At 42.3% G+C, this 14771-nt stretch overlaps 1 protein-coding gene across 2 annotated transcripts in view; it reads right to left on the bottom strand.

Annotated features, from left to right (window-relative positions):
* The window catches only part of ATXN3 (ataxin 3), a 190778-nt gene that overhangs the window by 104957 nt on the left and 71050 nt on the right, over positions 1–14771 (bottom strand). For both annotated transcript variants that reach the window (XM_053697548.1, XM_053697546.1), the window contains exon 8: positions 5380–5549. In XM_053697548.1, coding sequence (XP_053553523.1) covers positions 5380–5549 — 170 coding nt within the window. The remainder of the gene's footprint in view (positions 1–5379; positions 5550–14771) is intronic.

Below are 14771 nucleotides of genomic sequence, written 5' to 3'. Positions count from 1 at the left end.
TGCTCTAGTAGAATGAGCAGTAATCCTTTCAGGAGGTTGCTGGCCAGCAGTCTCATAAGCCAAACGGATGATGCTTTTCAGCAAAAAAGAAAGAGGTAGCCGTAGCCTTTTGGACTCTCCGCTTACCAGAATTAACAACAAACAATGAAGATGTTTGACGGAAATCTTTGGTTTCTTGTAAGTAGAACTTTAAAGCACGAACCACATCAAGATTGTGCAACAGACGTTCCTTCTTTGAAGAAGGATTAGGACACAGCGAAGGAACAACAATTTCCTGATTGATATTCCTATTAGAAACAAGTGAGTCACACTGTAAAGCAGATAACTCAGAAACTCTTCGAGCCGAAGAGATAGCTACTAAAAACAGAACTTTCCAAGATAGAAGCTTAATATCTATGGAATGCATAGGTTCAAACGGAACCCCTTGAAGAACTTTAAGAACTAAGTTTAGGCTCCATGGCGGTGCAACAGGTTTGAATACAGGCTTGATTCTGACTAAAGCCTGACTAAACGCTTGAACGTCTGGGACATCTGCAAGACGCTTGTGTAAAAGAATAGACAAAGCAGAAATCTGTCCTTTTAAGGAGCTAGCTGATAATCCCTTCTCCGATCCTTCTTGGAGAAAAGACAATATTCTAGGAATCCTAATCTTACTCCATAAGTAACCCTTGGATTCACACCAATAAAGATATTTGCGCCAAATCTTATGATAGATTTTCCTGGTGACAGGCCTTCTAGCCTGAATCAGAGTATCAATGACCGACTCAGAGAAACCACGCTTTGATAAAATCAGGCGTTCAATCTCCAAGCAGTCAGACGCAGAGAAATTTGATTTGGATGCTTGAATGGACCTTGGATTAGAAGGTCCTGCCTCAATGGCAGAGTCCACGGTGGAACAGATGACATGTCCACTAGGTCTGCATACCAAGTCCTGCGTGGTCACGCAGGTGCTATCAGAATCACCGAAGCTCTCTCCTGCTTGATTCTGGCAACCAGACAAGGGAGGAGAGGAAACGGTGGAAATACATAGGCCAGATTGAAGGACCAGGGCACTGCTAGAGCATCTATCAGTACCGCCTTGGGATCCCGGGACCTGGACCCGCAACAAGGAAGCTTGGCGTTCTGATGGGACGCCATCAGATCCAATTCTGGTGTGCCCCATAGCTGAGTCAGCTGGGCAAATACCTCCGGATGGAGCTCCCACTCCCCCGGATGAAAAGTCTGACAACTTAGGAAATCCGCCTCCCAGTTCTCTACCCCTGGGATATGGATTGCTGAAAGATGGCAAGAGTGAGTCTCCGCCCATCAGATTATTTTGGTTACTTCCATCATCGCTAGAGAACTCTGTGTTCCTCCTTGATGATTGACATAAGCTACAGTCGTGATGTTGTCCGACTGGAATCTGATGAATTTGGCCGCAGCTAGCGCATTGAATATCGCTCTCAGTTCTAGAATGTTTAATCGGGAGGAGAGTTTCCTCCCGAGACCATAAGCCCTGTGCTTTCAGGGAGTTCCAGACTGCACCCCAGCCTAGCAGGCTGGCATCTGTCGTTACTATGAGCCACTCTGGCCTGCGGAAACACATTCCCTGAGACAGGTGGTCCTGAGACAACCACCAGAGAAGAGAATCTCTGGTCTCCTGATCCAGATGTATTTGAGGAGATAAATCTGCATAATCCCCCTTCCACTGTTTGAGCATGCATAGTTGCAGTGGTCTGAGGTGTAGGCGGGCAAAAGGAACTATGTCCATTGCCGCTACCATGAGTCCAATTACCTCCATACACTGAGCCACTGATGGCCGAGGAATGGAATGAAGAGCTCGGCAAGTGGTTAAGAGTTGATTTTCTGACCTCAGTCAGAAATATTTTCATTTCTACCGAGTCTATCAGAGTCCCTAGGAAGGAAACTCTTGTGAGAGGGAAGAGAGAACTCTTTTATGTTCACCTTCCACCCGTGAGACCTCAGAAAAGCCAACAAGATGTCTGTGTGAGACTTGGTTAGTTGGAAAGTCGACGCCTGAATTAAGATGTCTAGATAAGGCGCCACTGCTATGCCCCGCGGTCTTAGAACCGCCAAAAGGGACCCTAGCACCTTTGTGAAAATTCTGGGAGCCGTGGCCAACCCGAAGGGAAGGGCCACAAACTGGTAATGCCTGTCCAGAAAGGCGAATCTGAGGAATTGACGATGATCTCTGTGAATAGGGATGTGTAGATACACATCCTTTAAGTCCACGGTAGTCATATATTGACCCTCCTGGATCAGAGGTAGAATAGTCCGAATAGTCTCCATCTTGAATGATGGTACTCTGAGGAATTTGTTTAGAATTTTGAGATCCAAGATTGGTCTGAAAGTTCCCTCTTTTTTGGGAACCACAAACAGATTTGAGTAAAAACCTAGCCCTTGTTCCGCTTATGGAACTGGGCGGATCACTCCCATGGTATGTAGGTCTTCTACACAGCGTAAGAACGCCTCTCTCTTTGTCTGGTTTGCAGACAATGGAGAAATGTGAAATCTCCCCCTTGGGGGGGGGGGGGGAAGAGTCTTTAAAGTCCAGAAGATATCCCTGGGACACAATTTCTAAAGCCCAGGAATCGTGAACATCTCTTGCCCAAGCCTGAGCGAAGAGAGAGAGTCTGCCCCCTACTAGATCCGGTCCCGGATCAGGGGCTACCCCTTCATGCTGTCTTGGAGGCAGCAGCAGGCTTCTTGGCCTGTTTACCGTTGTTCCCAGCCTGGTTAGGTCTCCAGACTGACTTGGATGGGCAAAATTCCCCTCTTGCTTTGCAGCAGGGGAAGCTGAAGCGGGACCACCCTTGAAGTTCCGAAAGGAACGAAAATTATTTTGTTTGGTCCTCATTTTATTTACTTTATCCTGAGGGAGGGCGTGGCCTTTCCCTCCAGTGATGTCTGAATAGGGTCTTTCCTTTGAAGGGGATGTTCAAAAGTTTAGATTTTGATGACACATCAGCAGACCAGGACTTAAACCATAACGCCCTGCGTGCTAATTTAGCCAGTTGGAAAGCGGCATCTATAATGAAAGAATTAGCCAACTTAAGGGCCTTAATTCTATCCATAATATCCTCTAATGGAGTCTCCACCTGAAGAGCCTCTTCTAGAGCCTCAAACCAGAAAGCAGCTGCAGTAGTTACAGGAACAATGCACGCAATAGGTTGGAGAAGAAAACCTTAATGAACAAAAATATTCTTTAGGAGACCCTCTAATTTTTTATCCATAGGATCTTTGAAAGCACAACTGTCTTCGGTAGGTATAGTTGTACACTTAGCGAGAGTAGAAATAACTCCCTCCACCTTAGGAACCGTATGCCACGAGTCCCGCATGGTGTCAGATATGGGAAACATTTTCTTAAAAACAGGAGGGGGAGCGAATGGTATACCTGGTGTATCCCACTCCTTAGTAACAATATCCGCAATCCTCTTAGGGACTGGAAAAACATCAGTGTAAACAGGAACTTCTAAGTATTTGTCCATTTTACACAATTTCTCTGGGACCACTATAGGGTCACAATCATCCAGAGTCGCTAATACCTCCCTGAGCAACAAGCGGTGGTGTTCAAACAAATTTAAAGGCCGTCATATCAGAATCTGTCTGAGGGAGCGTCTTTCCTGAATCAGAAATCTCTCCTTCAGATAGCAAATCCCTTATCCTTACTTCAGAACATTGCGAGGGTATATCGGAAGGCTCAGCATTTGTTCTTAACCCAGAGCTGTCACGCTTTCTTTGTAAACCAGGCAGTTTAGATAAAACCTCTGTGAGGGTTGTATTCATAACTGTGGCCATGTCTTGTAAAGTAAATTAAGTTGACGCACTAGAGTTACTTGGCGTCACTTGTGCGGGCGTTACTGGTTGTGACACTTGGGGAGAGCTAGATGGCAAACCCTCATTTTTTGACTGAGAATCATCTATTGCTATATTTTTAAGTGCTATAATATGCTCTTTATAATTTATAGACATATCAGTGCAAGTGGGACACATTCTAAGAGGGGCTTCCACAATGGCTTCTAAACACATTGAACAAGGATTTTCCTTGATGTCAGACATGTTAAAACAGGCTAGTAATGAAACAAGCAAGCTTGGAAAACACTTTATTCAAAGTAAATAAATACTTAGAAAAAAACGGTACTGTGCCTTTAAGAGAAAAAAAGATGCACAAACTCTGCAAAACAGTGTAAAAAAGCAGTAAACTACACGAAATCTTTACAGTAGAATCATAAAGCCTTAGTAAGTTTGCACAGCCAGACAAATAAACGATTAACCCCTTAATGTAAAAACCGGATTGAGAAAACGTCTACCTGCCCTTTAGGCTAGATATGTGGGGGAAAAAACTACTTTTAGGCCCTCAAACACAGCAGGACCCTCTGGAGAAGCAGTTGGATGTCTTCAGAGTAAAAGAAACTGCGGGACTGAGGCGCGAAAATAGGCCCCTCCCACCTCACTCGATGTTAGTGGGGCCTAAAAGAAACACACCAAAGAGTTTCTAAACTAGCCATGTGGGTTAATAACCCTTAAATAAGCCACAATGACCCCTTAAAGTCCCTCAAAAAACGTTAAGTGTTAAAAAAACGTTTTTTCTATTAAGTGTCACCAGTAACAAATGATCCCTTTATGCAAGCTGGGATTCCATACTAAGTGTCTGAATACAGCTTACCCTTCCCTCATGGGGATATTGCCAGCCTTTTCTAAAATTATCACAGTCTGTCTAGAAAAAAAATGATTCAACATACCTCAATGCAGCTTAGCATGCAAACCGTTCCCCCAACTAAAATTTTCCTGTACTCCTCAGCCTTAGTGAGAACAGCAGTGGATCTTAGTTACAAAGTGCTAAGATCATCATCCTCCTTGCAGAAATCTTCATCCCTTTTCTGCCAGAGAGTGAATAGTGCACACTGGTACCATTTAAAATAACAAACTTTTGCTTGAGAAAATAAAAACTAAAATTTTTGTCACCACACTCACTTTACCCTTCCTAGTACTTAGAGTAGGCAAAGAGAATGACTGGGGGTGGAGCTAAGGGAGGAGCTATATAGACAGCTCTACTGTGGGGGCTCTCTTTGCCACTTCCTGTAAGGAAGTAGAATATCCCACAAGTATGGATGAATCCGTGGAATCGATACATCTTGCAAGAGAAATTAAATTTGTCAGAAAAAAAAATCTACTGCTTATTTAAAATTCAGAGTCCGTACTTTTGCATTGTCTTTTTATTATGTACTTGTTAATTAAGTAACTATTGCATTGGGTGGTCCTTTAATCCCTACTATTTCTATACACTGCAAGTTACAAATTAGCTCTTATATGAATGTTAAAAGTAGATAAACAGATTTGTGAACTGGAAAGACCAGAAAGCTTGTGCGTGCAGCCTACCTTGCATACTAAGCTGAATTGCTCTACGTAAATCTGCTTCTTCATCTTCCATGTCAATTTGTTGTCGACTAAGCGCAAGTGCTTTCTGGAGATTCTCCTCATCTTCGTCCATCATAACTGGTGCTTCATATAATCTGTCCCCTTCCAAACTAGCCTCACTTCTTTGTACCCTACAAGAGATAAAAGAACAGCTTGAAAAAAAACTCACAGTACAAGATAAACACCTTGAAAACAAATGCACTGAAATACAACAGAGCATGCTGCATTAATATTTTCACTCATCTTTATTTTACTGTAGGTAATTTTTCTGTGAGAAACCCATATATATATATATATATATATATATATATATATATATATATATATATATATATATATATATATATATATATATATATATATATATATATATCACATTTAAATTATACAATTATTATATCTATATATAATTTCAAGCAATAATTACACAGCAACAAAAAAGTAAATTTATGCTTACCTGATAAATTAATTTCTTCTATGGTAAGACGAGTCCACGGATTCATCCTTACTTGTGGGATATTATCCTCCTAATAGGAAATGGCAAAGAGCACCACAGCAGAGCTGTCTATATAGCTCCTCCCTTAGCTCCACCCCCAGTCATTCGACCGAAGGTACAGGAAGAAAAAGGAGAAATTACAAGGTGCAGAGGTGACTGAGTTTAAATCAAAAAAATATAATCTGTCTTAAAGTGACAGGGCGGGCCGTGGGCTCGTCTTACCATAGAAGAAATTAATTTATCAGGTAAGCATAAATTTACTTTTCTTCTATAAAAGGTAAGACGAGTCCACGGATTCATCCTTACTTGTGGGAAAAAATACCAAAGCTACAGGACACGGGAGGGACAAGACAGATGGGTAAACAGAAGGCACCACTGCTTGAAGAACTTTTCTCCCAAAAATAGCCTCCAAAGAAGCAAAGGTATCAAATTTGTATGAAGCGAAGACCAAGTCACAGCCTTACAAATCTGTTCAACAGAAGCATGATTTTTAAAAGCCCATGTGGAAGCCACCGCTCTAGTAGAGTGAGCTGTAATTCTTTCAGGAGGCTGCTGTCCAGCAGTCTCGTATGCCAAACGGATGATGCTTTTCAGCCAAAAGGCAAGAGAGGTAGCCGTAGCTTTTTGACCTCTACGTTTTCCAGAATAGACAAGAAACAAAGAAGATGTTTGACGGAAATCTTTGGTCGCGTGCAAGTAAAACTTCAAAGCACGAACCACATCCAAGTTGTGCAACAGACGCTCCTTCTGAGAGGAAGGATTAGGGCACAGAGAAGGAACAACAATTTCTTGATTGATATTCCTATTAGTAACAACCTTAGGAAGGAATCCAGGTTTGGTACGCAAAACCACCTTATCAGCATGGAAAACGAGATAAGGCAAGTCGCATTGCGATACAGATAGTTCAGAAACTCTTCTAGCCGAAGAGATAGCAACTAAAAACAGAACTTTCCAAGATAGAAGCTTAATATCTATGGAATGCATAGGTTCAAACGGAACCCCTTGAAGAACTTTAAGAACCAAATTCAAACTCCATGGCGGAGCAACAGGTCTAAACACAGGCTAGATTCTAACTAAAGCCTGTCAGAACGACTGAACGTCTGGAATATCTGCCAGACGTTTGTGCAGTAGAATTGATAAAGCAGATATCTGTCCCTTTAAGGAACTAGCTGATAGCCCCTTCTTCAATCCTTCTTGGAGAAAGGACAAAATCCTAGGAATCCTGACCTTACTCCATGAGTAGCCTTTGGATTCGCACCAATAAAGATATTTACGCCATATCTTATGATAAATTTTCCTGGTGACAGGCTTTCGAGCCTGAATCAAGGTATCTATGACCGACTCCGAGAAACCCCGCTTGGATAAGATCAAGCGTTCAATCTCCAAGCAGTCAGCCGCAGAGAAACTAGATTTGGATGCTGGAACGGACCTTGAGTCAGAAGGTCCTGTCTCAGTGGCCGAGACCATGGTGGAAGAGATGACATGTAAACCAGGTCTGCATACCAAGTCCTGCGTGGCCACGCAGGTGCTATCAAAATCACCGAAGCTCTCTCCTGTTTGATTCTGGCAATCAAACGAGGAAGGAGAGGAAATGGTGGAAACACATAAGCCAGGTTGAACGACCAGAGTACTGCTAGAGCATCTATCAGTACTGCCTGAGGATCCCTCGACCTGGACCTGTAACAAGAAAGTTTGGCGTTCTGACGAGACGCCATCAGATCCAATTCTGGTGTGCCCCATTGCTGAATCAATTGTGCAAACACCTCCAGATGGAGTTCCCACTCCCCCGGATGAAAAGTCTAACGACTTAGAAAATACGCTTCCCAGTTCTCCACTCCTGGGATATAGATTGCTGATAGATGGCAAGAGTGAGTCTCTGCCCATCAAATTATTTTGGTAATCTCTATCATCGCTAGAGAACTCTTTGTTCCCCCTGATGATTGATATATGCTACGAAAAAGCGATGAATATTGCTCTCAGTTCTAGAATATTTATCGGGAGGCGAGCCTCCTCCTGAGACCACAATTCCTGTGCTTTCAGGGAATTCCAGACTGAACCCCAGCCCAATAGGCTGGCGTCCGTCTTCACTATGACCCACGCTGGCCTGCGGAAACACATTCCCTTGGACAGATGATCCTGTGTTATCTGAGGAGATAAATCTGTATAATCCCCATTCCACTGTTTGAGCATGCAAAGTTGCAGTGGTGTGAGATGCCAGCGAGCAAACGGAACTATGACCATTGCTGCTACCATAAAGCCGATTACCTCCATACACTGAGCCACTGACGGGCGTGGAATGGAATGAAGAGCTCGGCAGATGGAGAGAATTTTTGATTTCCTGACCTACGTCAGAAAATTTTTCATGTCCACTGAATCTATCAGAGTTCACAGGAAAGGAACTCTTGTGAGAGGGATAAGTGAACCCTTTTGTATGTTCACCTTCCACCTGTGAGATCTTAGAAAAGCCACCACGATCCCCGTGTGAGACTTGGTTAGTTAGAAAGTTGATGCCTGGATTAAGATATCGTCCAGATAAGGCGCCACCGCTATGCCCCGCGGCCTTAGAACTGCCAAAAGGGACCCTAGCACCTTTGTGAAAATTTTGGGAGCTGTGGCCAACTCGAAGGGAAGAGCCACAAACTGGTAATGCTTGTCCAGAAAGGCGAACCTGAGGAACTGGTGATGATCGTTGTGGATAGGAATGTGTAGATACGCATCCTTTAAGTCCACGGTGGTCATATATTTACCCTCCTGTATCATTGGCAAAATAGTCCAAATGGTCTCCATCTTGAAGGATTGGACTCTGAGGAATTTGTTTAGGATCTTGAGATCCAAAATTGGTCTGAAGGTTTCCTCTTTTTTGGGAACCACAAAAAGAGTCTGCCCCCTACTAGATCCGGTCCCGGATCGGGGGCTACCCCTTCATGCTGTCTTGGTAGCAGCAGCGGGATTCTTAGCCTGTTTACCCTTGTTCCATGTCTGATTAGGGCTCCAGACTGACTTGGACTGAGCAAAAATTTCCCTCTTGCTTTGCGGCAGGGGAAGAGGGAGAGGGACCACCTTTGAAGTTCCGAAAGGAACGAAAATTATTTTGTTTGGTCCTCATCTTATTCGTCTTATCCTGAGGAAGGGCATGGCCTTTCCCTCCAGTGATGTCTGAGATGATCTCTTTCAGTTCAGGCCCGAATAGGGTCTTACCCTTGAAAGGGATGGCTAAAAGCTTAGCTTTTGATGACACATCAGCAGACCAGGATTTAAGCCATAACGCTTAATGGCAAAACCTGAATTCGTCGCCACTAATTTAGCCAATTGAAAAGCGGCATCTGTAATGAAAGAATTAGCTAGCTTGAGAGCCCTAATTCTATCCAGAATATCATCTAACGGGTTCTCAACCTGAAGAGCCTCTTCCAGAGCCTCGAACCAAAAGGACGATGCAGTAGTTACAGGAACAATGCACGCTATAGGTTGGAGAAGAAAACATTGGTGAACAAATATTTTCTTCAGAAGACCCTCTAAATTTTTATCCATAGAATCTTTGAAAACACAACTGTCCTCGATAGGTATAGTTGTACGCTTAGCCAGGGTAGAAATAGCGCCCTCCACCTTAGGGACTGTCTGCCAGGAGTCCCGCACGGCGTCAGATATGGGAAACATTTTCTTAAAAGTAGGAGGGGGAGCGAACGGATACCTGGTCTATCCCACTCCTTAGTAACAATTTCCGAAATCCTCTAAGAGACCGGAAAAACATAATTTATGCTTACCTGATAAATTCCTTTCTTCTGTTGTGTGATCAGTCCACGGGTCATCATTACTTCTGGGATATAACTCCTCCCCAACAGGAAATGCAAGAGGATTCACCCAGCAGAGCTGCATATAGCTCCTCCCCTCTACGTCAGTCCCAGTCATTCGACCAAGAAACAACGAGAAAGGAGTAACCAAGGGTGAAGTGGTGACTGGAGTATAATTTAAAAGATATTTACCTGCCTTAAAACAGGGCGGGCCGTGGACTGATCACACAACAGAAGAAAGGAAATTATAAGGTAAGCATAAATTATGTTTTATTCTGTTATGTGTGATCAGTCCACGGGTCATCATTACTTCTGGGATACCAATACCAAAGCAAAAGTACACGGATGACGGGAGGGATAGGCAGGCTCATTATACAGAAGGAACCACTGCCTGAAGAACCTTTCTCCCAAAAATAGCCTCCGAAGAAGCAAAAGTGTCAAATTTGTAAAATTTGGAAAAAGTATGAAGCGAAGACCAAGTTGCAGCCTTGCAAATCTGTTCAACAGAGGCCTCATTTTCCCATTAGTAAAAAACAACACTAATTAAATTTGTACATAAGAAAACAAAACATCGTTTTTTATACACAGTCACTATAAGAATTCTCACAGCTCTGCTGAGAGAATTTACCTCCCTTCAAAGAAGTTTGAAGACCCCTGAGATCTGTCAGAGATGAACCGGATCATGCAGGACATATAAAAGTAGCTGACTGGAATTTTTTGATGCGTAGCAAAGAGCGCCAAAAACGGCCCCTCCCTCTCCCACACAGCAGTGAAGAGAAACGAAACTGTCACAATTAAAGCAAAAAACTGCCAAGTGGAAAATAATGCCCAAACATTTATTCACACAGTACCTCAGCAATGTAAACGATTCTACATTCCAGCAAAAACGTTTAACATGAGAATAGTTATTAAAAGGATTAGTGACCTTAACACAGTAGTTCCGGTGAAATACCATCCCCAGAATACTGAAGTGTATACATACATGTCATTTTAACGGTATGGCAGGCTTTTCTCATCAATTCCATTCAGAAAATAAAAACTGCCACATACCTCAATGCAGATTCATCTGCCCGCTGTCCCCTGATCTGAAGCCTTTACCTCCCTCAGATGGTCGAGAACAGCAATATGATCTTAACGACTCCGGTTAAAATCATAGTAAAAAATCTCTGTCAGATTCTTCCTCAAACTCTGCCAGAGAAGTAATAACACGCTCCGGTGCTATTTTAAAATAACAAACTTTTGATTGAAGTCATAAAAACTAAGTATAATCACCATAGTCCTCTCACACATCCTATCTAGTCGTTGGGTGCAAGAGAATGACTGGGACTGACGTAGAGGGGAGGAGCTATATGCAGCTCTGCTGGGTGAATCCTCTTGCATTTCCTGTTGGGGAGGAGTTATATCCCAGAAGTAATGATGACCCGTGGACTGATCACACATAACAGAAGAAAACATAATTTATGTAAGAACTTACCTGATAAATTCATTTCTTTCATATTAGCAAGAGTCCATGAGCTAGTGACGTATGGGATATACATTCCTACCAGGAGGGGCAAAGTTTCCCAAACCTCAAAATGCCTATAAATACACCCCTCACCACACCCACAATTCAGTTTAACGAATAGCCAAGAAGTGGGGTGATAAGAAAAAAGTGCGAAAGCATATAAAATAAGGAATTGGAATAATTGTGCTTTATACAAAAAAATCATAACCACCACAAAAAAGGGCGGGCCTCATGGACTCTTGCTAATATGAAAGAAATGAATTTATCAGGTAAGTTCTTACATAAATTATGTTTTCTTTCATGTAATTAGCAAGAGTCTATGAGCTAGTGACGTATGGGATAATGACTACCCAAGATGTGGATCTTTCCACGCAAGAGTCACTAGAGAGGGAGGGATAAAATAAAGACAGCCAATTCCTGCTGAAAATAATCCACACCCAAAATAAAGTTTAATGAAAAACATAAACAGAAGATTCAAACTGAAACCGCTGCCTGAAGTACTTTTCTACCAAAAACTGCTTCAGAAGAAGAAAATACATCAAAATGGTAGAATTAAGTAAAAGTATGCAAAGAGGACCAAGTTGCTGCTTTGCAAATCTGATCAACCGAAGCTTCATTCTTAAACGCCCAGGAAGTAGAAACTGACCAAGTAGAATGAGCTGTAATCCTTTGAGGCGGAGTTTTACCCGACTCGACATAGGCATGATGAATTAAAGATTTTAACCAAGATGCCAAAGAAACGGCAGAAGCTTTCTGGCCTTTTCTAGAACCGGAAAAGATAACAAATAGACTAGAAGTCTTTCGGAAAGACTTAGTAGCTTCAACATAATATTTCAAAGCTCTAACAACATCCAAAGAATGCAATGATTTCTCCTTAGAATTCTTAGGATTAGGACATAATGAGGGAACCACAATTTCTCTACTAATGTTGTTAGAATTCACAACCTTAGGTAAAAATTCAAAAGAAGTTCGCAACACCGCCTTATCCTGATGAAAAATCAGAAAAGGAGACTCACAAGAAAGAGCAGATAATTCAGAGATCGCCAAAAGGAACAAAACTTTCCAAGAAAGTAATTTAATGTCCAATGAATGCATGGGTTCAAAAGGAGGAGCTTGAACCAAATTCAAACTCCAAGGAGGAGAAATTGACTTAATGACAGGTTTTATACGAACCAAAGCTTGTACAAAACAATGAATATCAGGAAGATTAGCAATCTTTCTGTGAAAAAGAACAGAAAGAGCAGAGATTTGTCCTTTCAAAGAACTTGCGGATAAACCTTTATCTAAACCATCCTGAAGAAACTGTAAAATTCTCGGAATTCTAAAAGAATGCCAAGAAAAATGATGAGAAAGACACCAAGAAATATAAGTCTTCCAGACTCTATAATATATATCTCTAGATACAGATTTACGAGCCTGTAACATAGTATTAATCACAGAGTCAGAGAAACCTCTTTGACCAAGAATCAAGCGTTCAATCTCCATACCTTTAAATTTAAGGATTTGAGATCCTGATGGAAAAAAGAACCTTGCGACAGAAGGTCTGGTCTTAGCGGAAGAGTCCACGGATGGCAAGAGGCCATCCGGACAAGATCCGCATACCAAAACCTGTGAGGCCATGCCGGAGCTACCAGCAGAACAAACAAGCATTCCTTCAGAATCTTGGAGATTACTCTTGGAAGAAGAACTAGAGGCGGAAAGATATAGGCAGAATGATACTTCCAAGGAAGTGATAATGCATCCACTGCTTCCGCCTGAGGATCCCGGGATCTGGACAGATATCTGGGAAGTTTCTTGTTTAGATGAGACGCCATCAGATCTATTTCTGGAAGCCCCCACATTTGAACAATCTGAAGAAATACCTCTGGGTGAAGAGACCATTCGCCCGGATGCAACGTTTGGCGACTGAGATAATCCGCTTCCCAATTGTCTATACCTGGGATATGAACCGTAGAGATTAGACAGGAGCTGGATTCCGCCCAAACCAAAATTCGAGATACTTCTTTCATAGCCAGAGGACTGTGAGTCCCTCCTTGATGATTGATGTATGCCACAGTTGTGACATTGTCTGTCTGAAAACAAATGAACGATTCTCTCTTCAGAAGAGGCCAAGACTGAAGAGCTCTGAAAATTGCACGGAGTTCCAAAATATTGATCAGTAATCTCACCTCCAGAGATTCCCAAACTCCTTGTGCCGTCAGAGATCCCCACACAGCTCCCCAACCTGTAAGACTTGCATCTGTTGAAATTACAGTCCAGGTCGGAAGAACAAAAGAAGCCGCCTGAATTAAACGATGGTGATCTGTCCACCACGTTAGAGAATGTCGTACAATCGGTTTTAAAGATATTAATTGAGATATATTTGTGTAATCCCTGCACCATTGATTCAGCATACAGAGCTGAAGAGGTCGCATGTGAAAACGAGCAAAGGGGATCGCGTCCGATGCAGCAGTCATAAGACCTAGAATTTCCATGCATAAGGCTACCGAAGGGAATGATTGTGACTGAAGGTTTCGACAAGCTGAAATCAATTTTAGACGTCTCTTGTCTGTCAAAGACAGAGTCATGGACACTGAATCTATCTGGAAACCCAGAAAGGTTACCCTTGTCTGAGGAGTCAATGAACTTTTTAGTGAATTGATCCTCCAACCATGATCTTGAAGAAACAACACAAGTCGATTCGTATGAGATTCTGCTAAATGTAAAGACTGAGCAAGTACCAAGATATCGTCCAAATAAGGAAATACCACAATACCCTGTTCTCTGATTACAGACAGAAGGGCACCGAGAACCTTTGTAAAAATTCTTGGAGCTGTAGCTAGGCCAAACGGCAGAGCCACAAACTGGTAATGCTTGTCCAGAAAAGAGAATCTCAGGAACTGATAATGATCTGGATGAATCGGAATATGCAGATATGCATCCTGTAAATCTATTGTGGACATATAATGCCCTTGTTGAACAAAAGGCAAGATAGTCCTTACAGTTACCATTTTGAACGTTGGTATCCTTACATAACGATTCAATATTTTTAGATCCAGAACAGGTCTGAAGGAATTCTCCTTCTTTGGTACAATGAAGAGATTCGAATAAAACCCCAGTCCCTGTTCCAGAACTGGAACTGGCATAATTACTCCAGCCAACTCTAGATCTGAAACACATTTCAGAAATGCTTGAGCTTTCACTGGATTTACTGGGACACGGGAAAGAAAAAAATCTCTTTACAGGAGGTCTTATCTTGAAACCAATTCTGTACCCTTCTGAAACAATGTTCTGAATCCAAAGATTGTAAACAGATTTGATCCAAACGTTTTTGAAAAAACGTAACCTGCCCCCTACCAGCTGAACTGGAATGAGGGCCGCACCTTCATGTGGACTTAGAAGCTGGCTTTGCTTTTCTAGAAGGCTTGGATTTATTCCAGACTGGAGATGGTTTCCAAACTGAAACTGCTCCTGAGGATGAAGAATCAGGCTTTTGTTCCTTGTTGAAACGAAAGGAACGAAAACGATTATTAGCCCTGTTTTTACCCTTAGATTTTTTATCCTGTGGTAAAAAAGTTCCTTTCCC

The sequence above is a fragment of the Bombina bombina genome, chromosome 1 (assembly GCF_027579735.1).
Source record: "Bombina bombina isolate aBomBom1 chromosome 1, aBomBom1.pri, whole genome shotgun sequence".
Taxonomy (NCBI): domain Eukaryota; kingdom Metazoa; phylum Chordata; class Amphibia; order Anura; family Bombinatoridae; genus Bombina; species Bombina bombina.
The sequence above is the reverse complement of the archived record's forward strand: the minus strand, read 5'-3'. Positions and strand labels throughout refer to the sequence as shown.